Raw genomic sequence first — 24,099 nt, forward strand, 5'->3', positions numbered from 1 at the left:
CTCACTTCCTCATTTGAGATGCTAATCTAAGATGTAGAAAATGTTAAGAGCCGTTAGGAGGGTTCCCCTCGGCTGTCGGTGGTGATTCAGTATCCCCACGGAGCTGAGGCGGGCATCCTTACAGGACCTCGCGCTCACATCACTTGACGCGCATGCCACAGTGCAGTGTAAGAGAAAGTGTGTGAGTCTTTCACCTTGACCCGGGAGAAATCTAATCTAAAAGCAGCTTCCTCCTGAGGCGCTGGGCAGCGGGCTCCTCGGGGTTCATTCCAGATTGTTCCCATCTCCCTGCGCACAGAATAACAGTCTTCATTCCAAATGCTCTTACTTTTCCTCTCTCCCTTCTCTTTTAGGATTTCCTAATGGAAACATTTATCATGTTCAAGGATCTCATTGGCAAGAATGTCTACCCTGCCGACTGGGTTATAATGAACATGATGCAGAATAAGTAAGTACAGCCCTCACTGCTGCTCCTCCTTTCTGACCCTTCCTCTCTCTGGCCCCCACTATCTTGTCCACCCCCCACGACCCTCTCGGTCTGCCTCTCTCAGTTCATGTCCCATTGCCTCCCTCTCCTGCATATCCCCACTCTCTCTCTCCCTCTCTCCTCTCTCTCTCTCTCTCTCTCTCTCTCTCTCTCTCTCTCCCCTCCCTATGCCTATAGGTTTTCCCCCTCTCTCTGTCTCTCTTGCTCTTTCTCTCCATCCCTCTCTTTTTCTCACCCTCCCTCATTCTCTCTCTGTCTCCCCCTCTCCCTCTCTCTCTCTCTCTCCCTCTGCTTCTATATTTCCAAGCTGCTTTTCATCTCCCCTCCACTGTTGTTGCTTAGGAACGGCAGTGAGAAGTGGGCAAGGACGTTTTTCTAATGTTTTTCTCTCAAATGCAAATAGCACTCGGCGGCCTCTGCCACAGCAGAGCGAGATGAGACGGATACTGCCACAAACATTGGCATGAATTATAAATACCTTGCCCGCTAATCTCCCACATTTTTTGCTGATGTTTTTTTTTTTTTTTCTTTCGTCTTCTCCCTCCACTGTTTGTGTCGAGCTTACTTTGTTGTTGTGTTTTGTTTTATTAATGCGCCTCTCCTCAACTCACTTCTTGGTACATCAGTAGCAGCCCCCGAAAAAGAAGTACATGTGGTTGCACTGGCAAAAACAAAGTGGGTGTTTGGGCTTTGTGTTGTGCTCAGCGCTCAGTCATTAAAGGTGCAAGCCCAGCGACGTCTCCGTGCCACCCTCACCTCTCGCTGTCGTCACAACTCGGGAGCCCAAATTGGGCAAACTTGTAAGGAAGAGCCAAATATACGCGAGCATGCCACAGTTCTTATTCTGAGCTTGCAAAACGACAAAAATAAAACAGGCCAAGGAAGTGTGTCATTGCATTTCATGGTGTTGATGAGGAAACACGAGAAACTCTCACATATTTGTTTGATCACCAGGTCCCCAGCTTGTTAATAATAATAATAATAATAATAATAATAACTTGGTTTTATATAGCGCCTTTCAAGTAACCCAAGGTCGCTTTACAAAAGGAGATAGGGCAGAGGAATAGAGGGGAGAAGAGAGGAGGGGGTAGAAGTGGGGTTGGGGGGCAGGGTGGTTAAGGACCATAGGCCTCAGTAAAAAAAAATGATTTTAGGTGCTTTTTGAACGTAGCCAGTGTGGGGGCTTGGCGGATATGGAGAGGTAGACTGTTCCAAAGGGTGGAGGCAGCAACACACAAGGCTCTGTCACCAAAAGTCCGTACCCTGGAACGGGGGATGACAAGCGGGTCCTTGCCAGAGGACCTCAGGGACCTTGGCTGGGAGTGATGCTGGATGAGATCGGAGAGGTACTGGGGAGCAAGAGCATTGAGGGATTTGTATGTAAGGAGTAAGATTTTGTAGGTGATGCGTGACTTCACCGGGAGCCAGTGAAGCTGCTTGAGTGTGGGGGTAATGTGTTGCCATCGCTTTGTGTGTGTGAGGATCCTGGCAGCCGAGTTTTGGACACGTTGTAGCTTGTCCAGTGCTTTGGTGGGAAGACCATAAAGGACACCGTTACAGTAGTCCAGACGGGAGGTGATGAAGGCATGTGTCAGAGTCTCCGCAACAGTGTCTGATAGTAAGGGCCGGAGTCTGCAGATGTTTTTGAGGTGGAAGAAGGCGGATTTGGTGATGTTACTGATGTGAGCTTGGAGTGAGAAGTTGCAGTCCAGAGTCACACCCAAGTTACGCACTTCTTGGGAGGGCCTGATGGTAAAGCCACCTACGTTCAATAAGACGTCCCCAACTTTCTTGGACAGAGACGGAGGGGCCACCACCATGAGCTCTGTCTTGTTGTTGAGTTTGAGCAGGTTGGTGGCCATCCAAGTCTTTATGTCATGCAGGCAGTGAACTAGTGATAGGGGAGGGAGATTGGTAGATGGTTTAGCACTAATGTAGAGCTGGGTGTCGTCAGCATAGCAGTGGAAACTGAGCCCATGCTGACAGATGATCTGGCCGAGAGGGAGCATATAGATGGTGAACAGCAGGGGGCCAAGCACTGAGCCTTGGGGCACGCCGTGGTTGACTGGAGCTGGTGTCGAGTTGGATAGTGATGGATAGTGATGTATTGCGTCCTAGTGAAGAGGTAGGAGTGAAACCAGGAGAGAGCGGAGTCAGAGAGTCCTAAGTGTTCATGGAGACGGTGAAGCAAGATGGTATGGGAGACCGTGTCAAAAGCTGCAGATAGGTCTAGGAGGATGAGAAGGCTGATGAGGCCGTTGTCTGCAGCTATGAGGAGGTTGTTTATGATCTTAATGAGCGCTGTCTCCGTGCTGTGGTGGGGTCGAAAGCCAGATTGGAGGGGTTCATAGAGGTTATGGTGGGACATGTGGTGTTGAAGCTGGGCAGCCACCGCTTTTTCCAGTATCTTGCTGAGGAAGGGTAGGTTGGAGATTGTGGACAGAATGTCCCATTTCCAGTTCCACTGTACAATATCTATACTTAATGGTATACAGAGGGTTTGTCTGTGAAATTAGACTTTGGCTAGTTGCTATCAAAGCCTCTCTCTGTTTTCTCTTCCCCCTGTTTTCCTCTCTCCTCCCCCTCCTCCTTCCCTCCCTCCATCCCCCTGTGTGCCTGCTGTCATCATCCTAGGAGGGTATGTCCTGATAGAAATTGCTTTGCAGCTTGTTACTGTTTTATCCAGCGCGGTGGCGGCATCATCCGCTAGTGTGATTACTACCTGGCCGAGGCTGAGGCCGCTGAGCCTCGTATTTGGAATTCACGCGGCCATCCGGCGAGTGCTGTCAGACACCTGCGTCCTCATGCAAACAATGCGTCAGGGCGGTGAGATGAGAAGCCTCGGATGCCCTACAGGTGTGGGACAGGCACCTGCTCTGCATTCACCACTGTCCGTGTGTGCAGAGTGCACGTCGCTCATGTGTTATTTTGGTCCAGTGTGTCTACTGATTTGAATGTTAAAATGGAGCATGGCTGCACTGATGACATTTTTTAGTCCATTTGCTCTCATGGACAGTCATCCATCTGGCTGCTCACTTGTCAGGCATGGTGAGATGTAGTCCTTGGCTGCTTGCTCAGCTGACATTGCCACTGAACACTGCGGTCAAGTTCTGCATACCTGTAATTTTAGCACTTCAAAGAAGAAGATTTGTTTTATTTGGTTTGGTGTTTTTTTGTGTGTGTGCTTTATGTGGAGAGTTTTGTGTGTGTGTGCGTGTCATTGAGGGACATTGTGTCTGTTTGTGTGTCTTCATGCACCCTTGTGTGTGACCTGGCTGGCATGCCCATTCATCCTGGCTGTGTAGTGGTGGACGTGAGGTTCATGGCTGATGGCAGAGCAGAGGATGCTGGGGAGGGCATGGCTGAGTGTGCCTGGACCCACTGATATTGCCTGTAGTCAGGTGCTGGGAAAACTGATTGACTTGACTTTCTGCTCAGTGGACTTGGGCTGCCCACTGCCATGGAGGCACCGCAAGCCCCCCCCACCCCTCTCTCTCTCCCACTCTCTCTGTCTCTCTTTTTTCTCTCTCTCTGTCTCTCTCTCTCCCTCTCTCTCTTGCTCTCTCCCATTGCTCCTCTTTCAGCTTTGTTTATTTTTGATACCATTTCAAAACTGCTGCGGGCAACTTCCTTTAGAACTTTTTGCCTTTGATGTCGAAATCGGAGGGGGTTGCAGAGTTCGCGTGACAGATAGATCAGATTCCAGCCTTGTCGTCGGCATCGTTCGCTGTTTGCACGACTCCAGAGAGCACGCCAGCCTAAACTCCTAATCTTCCTGCGTGAGTAACGCCTGATGGAAGCTCAGGCAGAGAGATGGAAATGAAGGGTGAAAGACAAAAGAGGGAAGAACAGAGGCCAGGCCTTCTAGCAAAGTCAGTCCCCGCCAGCCGGAGCGCTCTAATGGCCGATGTTACGTCGGCGCGTTTGGACTTCCGTTCTGGCTCCGCTTCGTGCCTAGCGACTGACTGGCATTTCAGCCCCGCTTCTCCGTCTGCGGCCGCGGCAGAAGTGTAGGCGGTCGGCACCACCCACGGGCACCTCCGAGGGCACTCTTTCATTCCGCCACGCTGTGGCCTCGGCCGCTTCATGGCTAATGAGGCTATCCTTTGCAGCTCGCTCTCTCTCTCTCTCGCTCTCTCTCTCTCTCCACATCTCCCTGGCCGTGCATGCTCTAATTGCCCAAGGGAGAGGTGGGCAGCCGTGTGGAACAGGCCACTGTGCTGTGTCCCGGGGAAGGTGCTTTAAGGGAGCAGCCACTAAAAGCAGGGGTGGGAAACATGCCTGAGATAACAGCAGGGCTAATGAAGGGAGCCCCACCACCCCCGTAGCTCACGCTTCAGCCCACCAACCACTCACACAACACCAGTGGGTTTGCAGCGGCGGAAACAAAACACGCTGCCACACAAATTCCATGTCCGCGCCATTTAGCACGTTTGCTGTTGGACCGGTCACCATATGCTACATGTTTAAGGAGCCAAACAAGCAAGTCACTTTGGGTCTTTGTGCAGGACGTAACTCAGTGCCTCAAGCATGGGCTCTCTGGCTCTTACACAATAGTGTGACAAATGCTTTGCGTTTAGCTAAAAGGGGTGAAGTGATCCACTATTGTTTGGATTCATCTTACTACTGTTCTTTACAGGGCAATCTTCTTTTAAAAGTAAGTCTTTAATATTTGAACAAAGGCACCTTGCTAGTGAAGTCGGCCTGGCCAATTTCGCCACCAATTCTCATAAAAGCTTGTAAACCAGAGAGGGTGGCTCGCCTGGGAGTTCATTGTTTTACTCTCAGTATTTCCCTCGCACCTTATGAAATTTTAATGTTTCTTCATCCCCAAGTTTTCCAAAGGCCCCCAGAAGAGCGCGGCTCGCGTGTTACAGGTGTGCCCTTTGGCCCCCTCCGTATTCCCTCTGTTATTGAGGTTAAAATGACCTTTAGAGAAGTAGGTCTCCGGCGTGGGGATGCAGCGCTGACTTCATTTGCACAGCGTGACATTTGTTTTGCGGGGGCCCGTATTGTTGCTTGCCCCCCGTGGCTCCAGCTCTAGTCTGAAACAACAGAGGGGGGAAATGTGTTTGTGCGCTGCCCAGCTCATGCCCCCAGCTTTGGTCTAGCCTGCACACACACGCGTGCTCCTATTTGCTAGTGCTTAGTGTTAAAGAATACAAACCATCAAATCCCTTTTACTGCAGCGGGCTTCACAGGGCCCTGGCCATTAAGACTTTGTTGGGGTTTGTGTTTATAGTGTGTGTCAAAAGCTCTGCTGCTGCGGCAGATTTTCCCAAGGGGTCTGTCCTGTACGCTAGTATCTCTCTTTGAAGAGAAAACTATCGAGATCTGGTGGGAGAATCCACTCATATATTTGTCTTTTACCTCACTTGACCCCACCTGAATATGAATTTGACCTTCAAGCGTTTTGGCTTTTTTTCTGTTCCACCTCTCCCATACCCTCCACGCCCCCACCCTGCCAAAATATGACTCCTTTGATTATCGCTCTGCTTTGATAAGAAATTCAATTATTGGCCGGTGTTTGAAAATGCAATTAGGTATTCGGGCTCCAAACCCAGCAGGTGAGCACAATAACAGCTCCATCAGCTTCATTACGGAGCCCATCACAGGCCCACTCCCTGGGCTTGGAGCATGGCGAGGCGACCCTGTGAGGAATAAGTGGTGTGTAATGAACACTGAGAGAGCACCAGTCGACTGCTAATTACGCCCGTAATGGCGCTGGGGAGATGAATGGAATGGTGTCCAAAAGAAGGCAGCTCTTTAGCTGTCTGACCCACGCAATCCATCCCGTCACCAACTCCTGACATGCACCGCCCACACACGTGCGTGCGCTAGGGACCAACTGATACTGAGCAGCCGTACGTCCATGTCTCGTGTTTGTTAACCCATCTCCCGCCCTTGGCCTCTCTCTCTCTCTCTCTCTCTCTTTCTCTCTCTCTCTCTCATACATACATACATACACACGTGTATGCACACTCTTCAGGGGACTCTGCGATAGATGAGCAAGAGCAAACTCAAGTGGAGAATTCACTTTATTTTTCAAGAAGGTTACATTTCATCGCCAAGATTAAGCCTCCATGGGTTGGGAAAATCTTTTTCTTCCCACAGTGCAGAGATAAATGAACGGGCTGCAATTCTGAATAGTGAGCTTTATTTCTTCATGTGGAGATCTTGATAAACACAGTGGATGGACCTTGATAAACACAGTGCTTGAAATCAAGTCTCGGTGCTGTTTGATGTGGAGAGTGGCATGCTGTCATTCCTAATCTTAGCTTGTTTTTGTTGGTAAAATAATACTGATTTTCATTCATTTGCAGATGCGATTGAAACAGAACTTCACAGTTGTCACCACAGTACCCTTAGTTGTTTCTGCAGGATCGCTTTGCATAAATTGTCCCCTCGCTGACAATGCCAAGGACATGTTAATCAGCCCTCCTAATTATACGCACTTTCTTAAATGTACTAAATGGGCACTTTGCTTTTAGAGCTTCTCTTAATCACATGTTTATTCAGATTCCAAAGGGTACATGATACTGTGCTTACAGCCTCGCCTAACAAGCCCTGAACTTACTCAATTATGAGACCGCCGGGCTCAACTGATGGGATTGCTTATCCTCGGGAGTGTGAAGAACCCATCCGAGGCTTTGGCTACTGTCTGTCCACTGTGACGGGGTGTTTTACAGATGCCTCAGAGCGTCCAGATGGGCCTGACCTTTCTGCTTAGTTTTACACCTAATCCATGCATCAGACTTTGCTAATGCCCCTGTCAGGGCTGATGGCGCTGGTGGCTGTTTGATATGTGATCCCTCACTCCAGCTCCCACTGGTCCTGTGCCAGTAACACTTTAAAAGGATGGGTGGTGGGGGGTAGCAGCAGCCGCAGCATAAGGGCCGTATCAGCACCATTAGCAGGGAAGGCAAGTGAAACGCTTGTACAGTGTGCAAACAAACATGGCCGTTGCACACACTGATAAGTGAGTCAACAAGTTTGAAGTGATGGCGTCATAGTTAAATTATAGTTTTCCGAAATGGTGTTATGCTAATATCTGTTGTAGATATCTTTGTCTGCTCTCCGTTGTGTTTGTAATAACCACTTTGCATTACTTTGAGATAACAAAAAATATGGATTTTGCCAAACAAATTAGATTAAAGACATTACAAGGAGAACAATAGAGTTGAGGTAATATAACTCGCTGTAATAGTATTGGGCTGGTAGTGTAATAGCTGAGTTTAGTGTGTGTGTGTGTGTGTGTGTGTTCATAGAAATGTCTCTTACTGTAGATAAGCCAGGCTTTTCATGAATGGGCTTTGGTGGTGTGCTTCCAGAGGTGCAATAGGATACAATGCGTGTTTCTATCCGCTAGTGCAGGCCATCTGCCATGCAGCCATATCCTCACAGATGCCAAGTACTGTACATGTATACAGCACACCAAGTTGGTGTATATGTATGTATGTACAGTATGTATGTCTAAAAGCACCACTGCCGTGAGGAAGTCATGCATCTCCGCTCCTCTGGTATGGTATCCTCAAGTAAAGACTTTGTTTCCTCTCCATTGCTCAGCTGCCTGAAGCTCTTCAGTTTTAGTCTCAGCTTGTAAAGAGAAAGAAGCTCCTCTGACTGAATTGTGTTGATGCCGCTTGATGTCTCCTAAAGACAGACTGCTGCTGAATACACGGCACCCACCATCTGAATGATCTGAGCCTCTGTTCACTGACAGCTCTGTAAATCATCTCCCTCTGTAGTTCTGCTTTTTAAAATGAGGCGCTATTAGAAGAACAAGAAAATAGCATTTAATGGTGTCATCATAACACAAAAAAGGTTCATAATTATCAGGATGTGAAAGAGTCTGGTATATTTCAGTAGAATTCCTGTAAGCACCTTTTCCAGGGGGGGCCTTTATTACATTCTATTGATAATGGAAATGTAGTTCATTATAGCTGTGTTGTTGCCTGCATCCAAAGAAAGATGTTTTTCTTCAGGAAAGTGTACCTGGGGGAAAGAGGGGATTATGTCCTGGGCTTCCCTGCTGCTTAGCTGTGCTGCTATTCACATTTTCACTGTGGGAGGAAAGGGAAGAAAGTTTAGCAACTGTAACCACAAATTACATTTCTCTGATTAGATATGCAATGGATGATATGCCCTTTTAGGCCATTGTGAGTAACAGTTTAAATTATTTTGTGGACAGTGTATTGTCACTGCTGTCTGTAACCAGTCAGTCATTGCTTAAGCCCCTTCTATAATCTTTTTGTAGATGCATGGTCATGAGTCGGTGGTCTAGCTGTTGTTCTGCTCTGGTCCAACTGTATGTTATTAATGTCAGAATTTGACTCTAATTCTATTGCAGCACACCCTACATACATAGAATGGAGAGTTCTGGTTCTCTCTGTCAATACAGGAATTTCAGAGATCAAAATAATGTGCACAGCAAATAGCCAACCAGCAGCTCATTAGTATGTGTTCCCTTTCCCATCTCCATGCCCTCTTCTCTTTAGTTCTATCTGATTATGGTGGGTCTTTCTGTCCTGCTGTCTTGTGCTATTTGAAATGGTCGGGAACCCGAAGAGATGACGTCAGTCCAAACCCTGTAGTTGGTTTGAAAGCTGCTGCTAATGGTTTGGGTTTAGTTGACATTGCACTGAGAAGACAGAGGTCAGGTGAATCACCAATCATCCAGTCAACTAACAATGCTGCCCACAGCACCTACAGAGTTCAGAGTGTTTACTGCTGTTTAGCTTTAGTCACTCTCTTTTCATCTCTTTTCTTTGCTATTCTGCCCCTATCTCTCTCTTTCTCTCTCTCTCTCCTCTCTCTTGTTCAGCCTTTTGGCTGTCTGTGTTTTCTATGCTACTTGGTAAGTAGCTCATCATCAAAAGGCTCAAGCTGTGCTGTAAATGACAAAGTTCTTTCCCAAGCTCTTGTTCACATAGTCCATAGCAACATGGTCCTCAGTGTTCTCTGCGTCACCATGATCCACCAATGCTGTGGAATAGCACAGTGCTTCTCTCTTAGGGGCCGTTTACACGAAACCGCTGGGTGAATTTTCTCTTACCGCTTTCACACATTTAACGACACTGGCAAGAAAAAACCTCGCGTGTACACACCTATGGTACACACAGAGGTGTAACCGGCTAAATGTGCTGTAGTGCATATGCCAGACCAGTCGATGGCGCCGCTGTGCAGAAGCTTCACGATAATTTTGCGTGAATCGCGTAGAAGAAAACATTGTTGAAACAGCAGAGACTTTCTAATGAGGAGACACAGCACTCAAAAAATCCTCCATAGAAATGCATGGGGTTAGTTTGTAACGCCAATATGGCCGTTGTCTACACCTATTCCACCCCTTCCTCGGCAAAACGTCGACATGTGAATACATTGAGCCAATCATGTGGTGTGTTGTGAAGACATCGTGCCAATCATGTGTTGTGAACTCGCCGCTGGAGCAAGATTGGTGTCATGAAGCCTTGCGCACGCGCATTTCTGCTGAATAGGATGCCCTATGAGTGCCCAAAAAGCGTTGCTACATGGCCGCCGAGTGGAGGGACTTGCCTAAAAGGACTTTGGAAACTGTTTGTTAAGCCAGAGAATGTCTAATAAGGGCTCTGGTTAAGCAGTCGCATGGAATAAGGAGACTACAGACAATTCGGTTTTCAATTCAACTGTTAAACTAATAAAGTTCATTTTCAAGGTATGTGACTGCTATGTGAAATTTCAAATGCTTAGCCTATGCATTGCATTAGGTCTGAGCACCACTGGAGAAAACCCTAACACGCAGTAAGCTAATGTTTAACTAAGTTAAGCCAACGTGTGCTTCTAACTTAGCCACTAAAGGCTGATAGGCTACATTGTGCACATAAATCATGACAGGGGAAAGAAAAACATTTTAATATGATAAATAAATGGTTTGGTTTGTTTTGACAAGCAGCATGTCAGGTCGAGTGCCGTGGCTGAGTTGAGAGGTGGGGCTATGTCGTCATAAAGTTGCGTCTTCGCACCTACAGGCGTCTACACGGCGAAAGTTAGCCAGCGGTTTCAAAAGTTCCCACTTCGGAAGCCGGTTTCAAAAGCTATCGGTTTCAGTCTCCTAAACTGCCGACGTCGTGTTCACGCAAGGCGTAACCGTTAACAAAACCTCACCGGTTTCACAAAAACCGGCGTTGTGTAAACGGCACTTTACCCTCGCCACTCTCTCTTTCCTCACTGGCAGGGGTCTGCTTGGGAAACACTCCTCCATCTCCTTCCATGTTCATTTATTAGCCACCCCATCGATGCAGGGTGTTCCTTCTAGCTTTGCTCACTGCCTCACCAGCACACTACTGAGGAGCAAGACTGGCCTAAGCAAGGCTGTTTTCTGGCTTCTAATCCAGGGCATAGTGGGCCCAACCAATTACTGTAAAAAAGCAGCCGGTGCATGCTTAGTAAACAGAAAATTGTCCACCCTGATTGAACCATGTTTTGTTAAATCATGGATATTTTGGGGTTCAGGTTTACCTGAGCACATGCTGTCCATGTTTTATTACAGCCATTGGGTTAAACAAGCAAACCAACAAAAAAAAAACTACCAGCACCTCTGGGATCCACCCCAATAACACCAGTTTTTTGGGGGTAAACCCTGCATTGCAACAACTGCTTTTGTTTTGCTATTGTCCCACTGAGTCAGCCAGAGACCCAAAGTGCATAAATAATTAATGAGTTGACGACCCGTGCAGCAGGCCATGACATCACAGGTGTGCCTGTGTGCAGATTGATTGCACAGGACGGAAAAGGAGAAAACTGCGGGCATCAGTGCTTTTTGTGCTGGGGAGCCAAGCGAGTGGCTGCGGAGAAGCTTTAATTACGAGCTCATCCCTGATGATGAGAGTAATTACGGCTCGGGGATGCGCGTCTGGGTAATGGAGTCCCAGCCTCTCCGTCCACCGAGGCCAATTAGACAGACTTCACTTCAGAGAGGGAGAGGAAGGGGAGAGAGAGAGAGGCCCACGGAGTACGGCTCCTCCCCTTATTGTACTCCACTGTATGAAGACACTCCATCGTGTGAGCATCAGAATGCCAATGGGCTTCAGCAGGGAGAGAGAGGGAGATTGAGGCAGGCCCTCTCGGACAGGCACTCTCAGTCAGGTAAATGGTAGTGATGCAATGTAATTAATGCAGTGTGGGGTAGGGATTTGAATGAGAGTGTTTTAGGTGTCTTGTGGATGGACTAGTGGTAGGAAAATGAAAATGGTTTCCTAATGGAACAAATGAAGGATTTAGGAAAATGAGGCCTGAAATAGGAGTCTTTAGGAGCAGGCTGTTTCATAAGAGAGTGCAGGGTACCAGTGTAGCTCATTTACACTGAACATTAACCAGAGACTGGAACCCTTCTGATTGATATGTTCCCCGTGCCTCATGTGGATGTCCATTGCCTATTCATGGAGAGGTGGTGACCTGACCTGTGCAGAAGTTGCATGTTATATTCTAAAGGGTGAGGGGTCATTCCGTGTGTTTGCTGCACTGACGAGCTCCTGACTCCTTGCCTCTGGATAGGCAGGTGTGTGTGCTGTAAGGAACAGAATATATTCAGCTTTGTGCTCAGATTGCACTTGAGAAGTTTGAGATTTACATGTAAAGAGCTTGGTCAACATTTCATCTGTGAAAATGTGAGATGTAAAGCAAAGAGTTTTTTTGCAAAGACTGTCAGAGTGGAATGAGCTTTCCTAAGCATTGTCATTTCTTGGCAGCAAGTGATGCCTCCTTGCCACTGCAATTGTCTGGAAGCTAATGTAATATTATTGAACGTCTGTCTAGTGGTGGTGAGTCATATCAGTGTTTTGGCAAGTGAAAAGATCAGTTTACGTTTGTGTGAGTGGATCTTTCTCGAGTGCTCTTTGTTAATGTTGTGTTGTTTAAAAGATTTTCTCTTTTGAGAAGCCTTGGTTCAGCAGTGTGTTATTATCATTTATTTGGCGTGTCCCTCTAAAATTGTCATACAGTAACTTCCTTCAAGTTGGCAATGCATCAGGCAGCTGGTGAGTCTGGTCTTTGTAAAACCTTTTGATGACAGACTCATTCTTTGTGAGTCTTTTATTTCCTTGAGATTGCATTTCTACCTGCTGAACTCTAGCCACCTTCACAGACAGGGTTGCTTGCAGTTGGAAAGGTACAAGCTAAGGGATGAAATCACACAACCTTGACAGTGTGTCATCCAGCACAATCTGTTTTCCAGAGCTTTGTCACCACATAAGTATTCCCCTCAAATGTGCTTGTCCTCACATCAACTTACCTTTCACTGGAAATTGTTGCCTGCTCTGACCTGAATATAAAAATATACATATTGAATATTCTAAAAGAAAAGGTTGTTTTGTTTATATTTATTTGTAGGATTTATGTGGCTTAGTGAAAATGTGGTAAGACTTTTATAGTTACATTTTGTAAATGTTGCAATATGGAGCCAGTCAGTCCTTACAAACCCAGCAGAATGTTCCATGTAGTATATGGGGTGCCTTTTCATGATGCTGATATATCATTGTTTCACACATTGTTTCCTGGAAGTGTCAGGTGTCATGATGGGCTTCATATACCCTTAACATTGCCCTAAAATAAAATGATCTATCTTTATCCCTGGGTCTTAGCTGCCACATATTGAAATGGGTCATTAAGTGCTAAATACAGCCTTATTGATCCACCAATTTGTAGATCATTGCAGCCCTTAGCAGATTCCCACTGGTCTGATGTATAATTTATAGAATACTCAACATGTCATTTCTTACTTTGCCTGTTTAGTGATATTTGGAGGATTCATTTAGTGCATGCTTTTTCCTCTGCTGTCAGACACCAAAGGAAAAAGAATTTAGTAAAAGGTCATTATTGATAAAGCATCTAAAATGAATTGCATTTTAAGCATTTTCTAATGTACTGTTGTTGTTTGTTTTGTATATTAGGTCTTCTATGGTGGCTTCATTTTTTCAGCATAGTCATCACTTTATCTCTGTGTATTCAGATATTAATTGAGAAATCAGTAAATCGGCCTGATCTTAGTGATCTTTGAGGAAATATTGATTTTGAGAGATCCTCTTGCCATGCCTCAGCCTTCCCGGAGCTCTCAGCCTAATTGATTAGACGACAAATTAATTGGGTTTGACCTCTGCCTGAGGATAAGAAAGCATGACCATAATGGGGTCTAGCAGCAACTAGCAGGAACATGAAGTGGGAGCAAACATAGTTAAAGGCGAGGATGAAAATAAATCATTTATCAGATCAAAGGCAGCATAGTAAGCAGAGTGTAATTTAATAAATTGGTGTGGTGATTAGGGGTTCTGACCTTGCCTTATCTTTAAGCACAGCAGAGAAGCAGGCTATTCATGCTAGCATGCAAATGGATCCTGATCCTTATCAGGTATGCTCCATGAACTCAATTAGCAAAGGCGATTAGCCGATAACACATCATTAGTATTAGAGCAGAGGTAAACATGGTTGAGCAAAGAAGAACTTTCTGTGCGGGTTGGAAAAGTTCAGGCAGGGAGTCTAAAGGTGGAATGATGCATATTTGTATTAGGATTTAAAGAATGAACCACTTGTGTATCGTAATCCATAGTAAGGCCGATAATTTCCTTTGTCAGAAACTTGATCATGAACTCCGCTTTCAGATTCTTGAGGGTTTTTTTTTTGTTATCACTTTTGGTGGCTTGCCATTTTATTTATTTTGTTTGCTGAGTTCAAGTTTATCAAGCACATATCCCCATTCTTGGATTATATGTATCCACATCCTATTTTTTTGTGCTGATAAAAGTGATTCCACTGAAGTGCGGCTCTGTGTCGGCAGCGCGGGGCGCGGGGATTACAGAGTGTACAACTCAGGGGAGTGTGTGTACCCAATCCCATTCTGCCGTGGCTCTTTTAAAGGGGCTTTTCAGTAATCACTTTAGACAGGGCTCTGTCCCGCTGTGCTCCCTGCACACACCACCTCTGCTCTGCCATATTGGGGGCTGGTAGCTTGACTAATTCACTTAACTACAATTACACCTGGTGCAGGGGAAATTTAGAAATGTGAATAAAAGCCGTTATTGGACATGTTGACCTTCCTCTGGTCTTCGGTTATGTTGTCATTCTATAGTACGGAACCTGGGTTGCTCTTCAGCCGAGCCGTGCTTTTGGTTATAGCCTACCATGCAGTGTGACAGTAGGCCATTTCTGTAAAACAAACTAATTTGTTTGCGAAACGTTATGCAGTAGAACTACACGCAGTAGGCATGCAGGACATAATGTTTGCCTGGGCCATGGACATACATCTTTCTTTCGAAAACAGAAATGGTGAGGCAAGGTAGGCAAGAGAGATACATTGCTGGTCAAAACGTTAGCGTAAGAACTGGTTTATAATGCTGAATGAAGCACAAAGCTTTACTAAAGCACATCCACTGTTTAAAGTCACAAACACAACGAACTAAGGTAACTTTTATGCATGCCCGAACCTATACATCTACCGGTAGATATGGCTGTGTAGTCTGTGCCATAACATTCCTGCAGGCTGCCCGTTTTGGCTGTCATACTTTTAAATGGCTTCGCAAGAAGTAGGCCTACGTAGACCATAACTTGTACTACTGTCATCTTTAAGAACTTTTCCCAATATTTCCCATAGCCTATATCGCTTTTCCTGAAGGGGTGTCTTTATTATTTTAACTCGCGTCTTCAGCTTCTTTACTGTTGACTTTACTGTATTGATGCTTTATTGTATTGATGCTAGCCTTCTCGTGATATTTTAAGTAGGCCTCTTTGTAGAAAATATATATTTAATTAATTTTAACTGACCCGCCCGCAAATGATCCGAATATCATTAAAATATTTTGTTTATGACTCATAACCGCGGGTGACCGCGGTCATCCGCGGTCGACCGCTTCATTTCGGGCAGACCGCGCAACACTGATAGGCAAGAGTCAAAAGTGGCAGTTTAGTGGCAGACATTTTAGTGGAAGTTTACCCAAAGTTCAGGATTTAAGTTCACTTCCAAATGTGCAAATGTCACAGGGTGATGATGACAATAAATAAAATAAATGTACTGTATAGTACTGTGGCATATAGCATGAATACAATTTAAAACATATTGCTAAAAAAAAAGAGCAAAAACATACTATCCAAGACCTATGCTGGCTTGATCTGCTTCCATAAGGTATTGGTGCAAGGATGGAGAGTTATTTAAAAATCTGATCACACTACAGTATGTGCTATTTAAAAAGCGGGAGGTCTTTGTGTTAATAGCCCTCAGCCTTCTACCTGATGGGAGGATCTTAAGGAGGTGGTTGGCAGGATGAGTTGCATCCAGCAGGATTTTTATGCCCTTGCGTTGCATGTGGGCCTTGTAGATTTCTGCTAACGGGGTGAGTTTGCAACCTATGATCTTCTCGGCCGTGTGAACTATTCTGTCTAGCTGTAGCCTGTTCTGAACAGTGGCATTTCCATACCAGACAGTAATAGAGAAGGAGAGAATACTCTCAATAGTGGCGCGATAGAATTGCAGCATCCCCTTGCAGGCCACCCCAAATTTTCTCAGCTGCCGGAGAAAAAAGAGCCTCTGGTGGGCTTTGCTCATGATACAGCTCAGGTTGTCTCCTGAGGTTGAAGACCTTATTCAGTACAAACTCCGAAAAAGCTGCAGGATGCAGGAGCTACAGGAGGACAGACACAGGAAGCGCTCTAGCCATGTTCATGTGCTTGCATAACACAGATCTCCTTTAGAGCCATTCACTAAATATACAGTTAACATATAGGCCTGATTCTCTTTGTGGCCAAAACAGCCTGCAGTTGGAGAAGAGGAGAGAGATTTGATATTGCTTCAGTTAATGGCGTAATAATAAAAATATAGAAGTTAGTTCCTGCTTTGTCTCATCATCCTCTGCTCATGCTGATGGCGTGGCAGCCATCAGTACTCCTGAGGCTCTGTTGAATGGGCACTCACAGTGAGAGAAAAAAAGTCTGTCTGTGACACATTACTGAGGCCAGCTATGGGTCAAATTACTGAGCATTGCAGTGTGCAAGTGAGGACTTAAGATGGCTATGCGCCACTGCACCCAATGCTGAGTCATCATGAAATCCTCCAGCCTCTAGCGCTGGCCTGCTCCCTGCGACGGCCTGTTTTCCGCTGGCTGGTCAATAGAGGCTGATTTGTTGTGTGAAGATGGCGAGGGCCCGGCTCTCCCTGTTAGGCCTTTAGGTAGGACATGGCATATGAAGCAGTAATATTTCTCTCAGGACAGGTGCACTGGATGGTAACACACTATACCATTAGCCTGGAGTTAAGCGTATCATCTATATTGGCGTGCTCACAACAGCAGAAAATTGAGTGAGATGTGCTGAGAGAAGGTTGTGCTTACTGCAGTGGGAGTGAGAGAGGGAGACAGATGGAGAGAGAGAGAGAGTGAAAGAGAGAGTGAAAGAGAGAAAGAGAGGGAGAGACTGTATGTGTGGTTTAGTAATTGGTTGTTGGAGCCCTGTGGAGCTATGGGATTTCAGCACACAGAGGTGGTTGAGTGCTAAAGGTATGGTCCTTTCTAATGGAGATTCCATCGGTTTATAATATCCTATGATTATCTATGTCTCTCGTAGCACAGAAAGGGCCATGACATTACAGACTACCCACCTCATTTGAAAGACGTTAAAAAACAGTTCATATTCATTTTATTGCTGACATGTAATATATGGCTGTAGGGTTTGAGAAGCCATAGTCATGTTCATGCTATTGTCACATACAGAGAGAGCAGACACATCTGGTGAAGTATGAAGCTTGTCCTTTGCTACAAAGGAGCAATGAACGATCTTCTCAGATATTGTTAGTCCAGTTTGTTTCTGTCTGTGGGTACAGTACATGTTTTGCTTCCTTTCATGATACCTACTGTAGCTCACCTCATCTCTACAGTAACCGCAGTCTTCTGCAAAACATACTGTTCAAACACTATCAGGGATGTACTGGTATCTCCTAGTTGTCCTCCCTGTAACCTACTGTATGCCTGCTAACTTCAATCCGTCTTCTTCTCCTGTGCTGCTCTATGTACTGTAAGGGTGTGCAGGTGTTCTGTCTGTAACATCCTTATCCACTTCCAGTGTAGCACATTCAGTTTCCATTGTGATGCTACAGTAGTTGTTTTCGCTTTCTCTCTAAAAAAGTCCCTTGCCTTGCTAGTTGTTTAGCATCTTCTCTCTAAAAAAGTCCCTTGCCTCGCTAGTTGTTTAGCATCTTCTCTCTAAAAAAGTCCCTTGCCTTGCTAGTTGTTTAGCATATTCTCTCTTAAAAAGTCTCTTGCCTTGCTAGTTGTTTAGCATCTTCTCTCTAAAAAGTCACTTACCTTGTGGTAGTAGGCTAATTAAAGAATAATTTGACCCATATTTCCCAATCACCTTAAGCTGCATAAATGCCATGTTTTCTCCTGCTCTTGTGGACGGATGTTAATTATGATGTATTATTTAAACAGCAGCAGCATCATTTCTGTTTTGGCCTGAGGGAGCCCTCAGTGTTGTTATAGAGAGAAGCTTTTAAAACTCAAACTGTCAGAAAAGGGGGTCATTCATACGAAGCAAAATCGTTTGGTGAGTATGAGAGTGTTTGATGCTGCACTGAAAATCAATGGGACCTTTTCAGAGTTTGTGTGTCAGTAAAATGAGCCAGGTACACACAAACCTATGCGAAGCAGCTCACATTAAAAGAGAGTGTTGGACACACGCTGACCCGTTCCATCAGTGTGACTGACCAGATGTCTCACCTTGAACCCCCGAAACAGTCCTCTTGATCAGGATCTTGTCTCCAGCCCTGTGCTCTGATGCTCCCATCTCTCCTGACTCACAGTAACATTTCACACACCGCCGCCCCTTAAGAACATCACACCACTCAAGGTATTAACATTTCATCCCAGAGCATCAGAGTGCCAGTGTCTTCCAGACGCCAGACAACTCCCCAACGCCACAACACGTCCTTCTTTGCCACTAATGCATGACCCAGCCCCATTTACGCCAGCTGAGGCTCTTTCTTCACTCCAAACATGTCCATAACACACTGGCAAGAGTATATCTTAACCCTGGCTGACAATCTAGTCTACATCAAGCAACTGCTATCTATTGAAAGGCACACTTTGTTTATTGAAATCTATGTGCTGCCTGTCAGCATATCCTAAACATCATGTTAGTGAAGGGACTGATTTAGGGAAAGGGAGGATTACATGCTGCCTGCTGGCTGTTTTCTTAGACTAATGACAAAGATAAGTAGTTCAGTAACTTCCGGAATTTGTCCCTCAAATGCCTCGTTCTAAATATTTCATGCCCTCCTAGACAGGGAACCAAGCTAATCAGGAGGGAGGAATCACTAGCTTAATTAAACAACTCTGCATCCCTGTGCACTTTGTCAGCAGAAGCCGTGGCGCTGGGTGAGAAGCCTTCGCACTCTCTCCCCAAAGCTAATTATTCCACTTCCTGATCAGATTCAGCACTTATTGAAATCAAGTGGAAGGACTGCGGGCTGAGTGACGATGCTGCATTTCCGCGTGCTGGAATCACGGGAGTCGAAGAACAGCTTCCACCAACCTCAGCCCCACCCCCACCCCCACTCCTCGCTAATCAGAGCTTGCTACAGATGTTATTTTAAACTCCCATATGGTGCTCAAATAATGTTTGTCTTTTCATGGAGAGAAACTTAATTAGACTTTGCTGGGGTTCACTGCAGCTTATGAGAACACTGCTGACTCAAAGCGGTCTCCACTGTTACTGGACGCCTGGCAAGCACTGACCTTACATGATTGGACTACCCTTTCTTAGACTGAGTTTGATTGGCTGAATTGATCAACAGTCACACCCCCTTTGCAAGGCTGGTCTGGGAGGTAAAGTGCCCCGTATGGATCATTAGGTTTCCCTGACTTGTGTGGTTTCACAAAAGTGTTCAGTGGGGAATAAAGAATTCCTGGTCCACAGGTCTCTGTGCACTGGCCTGTTTGCTTTAGTGTCCTCTTTCATGGTGAAATACAAAGGCCTGATGAAGACCACAAAGCTACTCCCTTGAAACAAACATATTGAAAACAACATAACTTGCGTTCCAACACTTCCAACACTTTACAACTTCCAACACATTTGTTTTAAGAGTGTAGCCTCACTTGTTGTTGCTATGAACATTATGAATTAAAAATGCACTACAGCATTACTCAGCACACTGATTTTTTTATGTAACCATTTGCTGTCTTTGTGTTTTTCAAAACTTTGTTATTATAGTAGAAAAGCGCTTTGGTGTCATGTTTAGCATTTGGTGGTAGAAATAGAGCAAATGATGCTGTGATTGTAGTGCACCATTTCCCCCCAGCTACTGCCAGCAGGGTTATTGTTTTCAGTGGTCACACAGACTCTCCCTCTCGATGGCTGCTAAACACCATTGTGAGAGTGTTGTTAATCACTTCTGTGCTTATTGTGCAGACAACACTGGCTCCGTTGTGAAGAGAAGTAGTTTGTAATAATGTGTTGCTCTTCACATAAATCTGCACTACAGTTAGGCTTTCCTTAGAGACATAATTACTGATTCAGAGGGATGGAGAAGGAGGCATGGATTGGATCATTAGCAGGGAGTCTGGCTTGATCTGCACACAGAAATGGCTCTGTCTTGAGATTATTCTCTTTTTTTCTCTCTTTCACTTGTGTAGTGTAAGTGCAATACATTATCAAAATGAGGCTCAGAAACTTCCCAAGCTTAACTTTGTGTGTTGTTCGCTTGGCCATGAAGAGGTTGGAAGCTAATGGGTGGAAAATTGCATTAAATGGAAATCAGGTAAGAGTGAGGGCAGAGTGGGAGAAGGCCCCCTCAGTGCAAGACACGGGGAGAGCCGGGGGAACCCAGGTGCCCTTACGAGGGGGGGAGGGCTGATTGAAAATGACAGCGGCCGACAGGTTTGGAAGACACTGAGACGAAGCGTACTCAGAATTCACCAGACTAGAAAACAACTTCACTCTGAGCCAGACGCAATCCTATCTCTGACCCTCCGTGCTCGCTCTGGCGAGCGTGCCCAGAATCCCGAGGAAGGCAGCCTCTTTAATTCAGCTCCTCTCCTCTAAAGGGATTATTTCCCTCTCGTGGAGCACCAGACGCCTGTTCCCACTGCATGTTTTGCATTAAGTCTATGCATATTTATTTATGTGTACATTTATTTATTAAGAGATGTAATTTATCATTTCGAGACTCTGCTCTGAATATCAAACATTATCTGTCTGCAGATTCCTTTATTTGCCTGCCATACTGAGGTTTACAGGCGAGCTTCAGAAGTGGCATTAGCTTGGCAAGTCTGTTAGGTATAGCAGCTGTTGCCACAAGTCCCCTGTAGAAGCTGTGCGTAGTCACAATAGTCACATATGGTCTAGGGATAATCCAAGTTTATGTGGGAGAGAGCCAAGTGATGTTTGATATGACAAATACCATAGAGAGCAAGAGAAGGTTTATACCAACTAATCAACTGAAGTCTTCATCTATTTTTCATAGTACGAGGCAGAATCTGTTGCCAGGATTGTGAAACAAGAGTACAAATGGACACATTCCACAGCGCATCAATAAATCAGACCTGTGAAGAAACTGCACACTATGAAGATATGCCTTTTGTAGGGCAATATGTGAATACATTGCACCCCTGAATTGCAGTGTTCTTTCTTCCATAAACTGGATAGATTGTATCTTGGCATATTTGCCATTTTTACAAGGTAGTGTTATGCAAATCATATTGTAGGTTTTTTTTTATTATTCATATGCTTAAAAGGTACAAACTGTGGACTGTGATTACCTTTTCAAGAGAGTGGCTCTCTTTGAATATAACTTACTTTATTTGTTGTTGCCTAAGTAAAAACAGCTTTTGTAAATGTATGGTTACTTCCCCATATGCATTTTTCCATATGGTCTTATCTGTCTTGCTTCTAGCCTCACTGTTTTTGTTGCATACAAAATCAACCTAAGCTTGCTCAGATGACGTGATAGACGAGGCACTGTTGCACAGAACTAACTTACAATGCAGTTTGTCATAGGTAGCATTAATTAACATCCGGATCTCCTTATGGGCAAAGATGGCAGCTTTGGTTCCTTTTTGTAGGCAAACTTTAGAGGTCTGTAGTTGCTCTACAACAAGTCCAGACCGAATTTCCCGACCTCAAATTCGGCTGGCATCCAGGCTACTCTCTCACTTTCTCCTTCCCATGCTCTCTCTCTGTATGTCTTTCTGTCCGTCTGACTCTCTCACCCCCTTTTTTTCTTCATTTCTCTCTCTCTCTCTCTCTCATCAGCAGCTCATCTGCAAGCCCTGTTGTTGCACGGCTAAATCACCGGTTTAACCGGCTCTCCAACTTTCCCTAAAGGAATCAGTCAGCCCCGCGCTCCTGGAACGCCACGCTCCAGCCTCAATCATCTCAGTGCCAGCAGCGGCGGATTCCTCGGATTGTGGAGGGAAAAGAATAATGAAATATTTGGGAAAACAATCTTCCTGAAATAGAGTGGGGAGGGAGCCCACATGCGTGAGATGATGAGAAGGGTGTTTGGGTGGGCTAGATGGATTCCCATCTGTGGTATTTTCAGATGGCTTCTGAGAGATGCCTTGGTGTTGTAGAAGGGCCTTTGTTTCTATTTGTTGTGTTTGTTTGGTTGTTTTTTTCCATTTGAGCTGCTTTGCTACTGACAGATCAGTATTTTCCTGTTTGTGTGCATGTGTGTGTTTCATGGAGACAGACAGAGAGGAGGGGATGAGAAATAGAGAGTGCAAATAACAGAAAGCATCTGCTTGTCTCCGTGCTCAGTAAAACCTGTGACCCAGCATGGCCTGTGGTGGCCTCCTGGCCAACACACCTCGCCTGGCTGCCCTGCGCATGCTGAAATGGAGTGGCAGGTGCGGACGTGCTTTGCTGTCCTGTACTCGGTTTGCTACAGTGACCCGTTTGACCTGTGGCCCTGTTAAAAGGTCACCACTATGAGATAATGAAAAGGCAGTCAGTCAGCCTCGTGGCATTTGTTCAGCCTCAGTGTGCTCAGGCCCCCTCAGCCCACATCAACGGCATCGCGTGATGCAGCGCTGAGCTTTCCCTTGGCTGCAAGCGCCAGCCTGCCGGTGATTTCCAGAGTGCCTTTGGAAAGTGAATAAAAGTGTGACTAATGAGCTTGTTTGATTTGTTTACAGTGCACACGTCGGGGATGCTTTTAAAGGTAGCCTGGCGCCGCAGCACTTTGGTACACACACACACACACACACACACACACCCTGTAAAGACTGCAGCGGCTGATGAAATATGAATCACTAGAGGAGATACTGGTGCTGTAGTTACAACACAGGAGGAATTTTGCCTTCAACTATTTATGAAACTGCATCCCAAAACACCAGTAGGGTCCGTTCTAATGCATCCAGCCTGAATGTCACACTGACATCGCTTTTAGCGCTTTAGAGAGTTGATCTTGAGAATTTTTTGGAGAGCCATTTGACAATGTTAACCCAGGACCGAAGGGTTTCATTGGATGGCATGTCTGAGTGGCAGTGGGTAGATCTGCTTCCTGGTGGAGTGATTTCTGGAGTGCTGCTTCAGTAGTGGGATAGTGGAGGGATGGGGAGGTTATAACGCATTCTCGTCAGATGATCGCTCCTGCTACTACTGCAGCTACTGCTACTGCTACTATGCATGGTGCTAAACAGAGGGAGCAGGAGAGATCATCCCTTGATCCATATTTTGTTTGCGTGTAAAAAAGCTCTGTATGTGTATGTGAGTGCTATTATATTTTGTTTCTGTTGTATGTTGTTGTTCTAGCTTTCTTGTTGCTCAATCTATGCAATTGCCACTCATTTGAGTGCAGTCCGTAAGTTGATCAGTGCATGTTGAGTCAGACAGTCGCAGACAGCCTAATCTCCCATTCCTCCTCGTCCCCCACACACCATCCATCTCCCCCCTCATTGCATTAAGTGGAGCTCGAGCCCCGTTAGCCGAGCAGGTTAATGTGCTCCTGCTGCCGGTGTCTTAGGAGCGGTGATTAAGTTTATCATCTGTGTCGTATGCACTCTCCCTCTGCGGACACACTGCACTGTGCCGCACGGCGACACCAGAGACGGAGACGGGCGTCCGCCCGCGTGTGGAGGCGTGCGCCTTGTTTCAGAGTTAATAAGGTGTGTTTATGACTGCCTGTGACAGGCGCCAGCAGGGCCCTATTGTGAGGGGAATTAGAATAATATATCTTGCTCCCTCATTGGTGGAAAATGACTGCTTCTGTTCCCAATGAGAGGCACACATTAAGTTTTACAATGGCAATGTTAGCATTCCACACGGCTGGCAGGCAGGCAGGCAGATTCGGTGGCCAGCGTGGACGCCAGGCACTTTAACAAGACAGGAGGTCTAAAGGGGTGTCCTCTTATCTTCCAGAGTCTTCCTGCGGGCCATCAATCAATATGCCACCGTGCTGAACAAGAAGTTCCTGGACCAGACCAACTTCGAGCTTCAGGTAAGCGTCCTCAGTCCTGGAGCCCCCGGAGCCTCTTAGCATGCCACAACACACACTCCTCAGATGAGCACCAGCACAAGCAGCAGCGGTAGGGGCGTCCTGGGTGACCTTTAGAGCTCGCGCCCACCTGTGTGCCTGGCTGTTGGCCATTTAGCTGCCTTTA

At 45.9% G+C, this 24,099-nt stretch overlaps 1 protein-coding gene across 1 annotated transcript in view; it reads left to right on the forward strand.

The window, feature by feature from the left end:
* dock1 (dedicator of cytokinesis 1) overlaps nucleotides 1-24,099 on the forward strand; it is a 218,377-nt gene that overhangs the window by 143,364 nt on the left and 50,914 nt on the right. The window contains 2 exon segments of the mRNA XM_048233987.1: nucleotides 354-448; nucleotides 23,858-23,936. Coding sequence (XP_048089944.1) covers nucleotides 354-448; nucleotides 23,858-23,936 — 174 coding nt within the window.

The sequence above is a fragment of the Alosa alosa genome, chromosome 22 (genome assembly GCF_017589495.1).
Source record: "Alosa alosa isolate M-15738 ecotype Scorff River chromosome 22, AALO_Geno_1.1, whole genome shotgun sequence".
In the NCBI taxonomy this organism is placed as follows: domain Eukaryota; kingdom Metazoa; phylum Chordata; class Actinopteri; order Clupeiformes; family Clupeidae; genus Alosa; species Alosa alosa.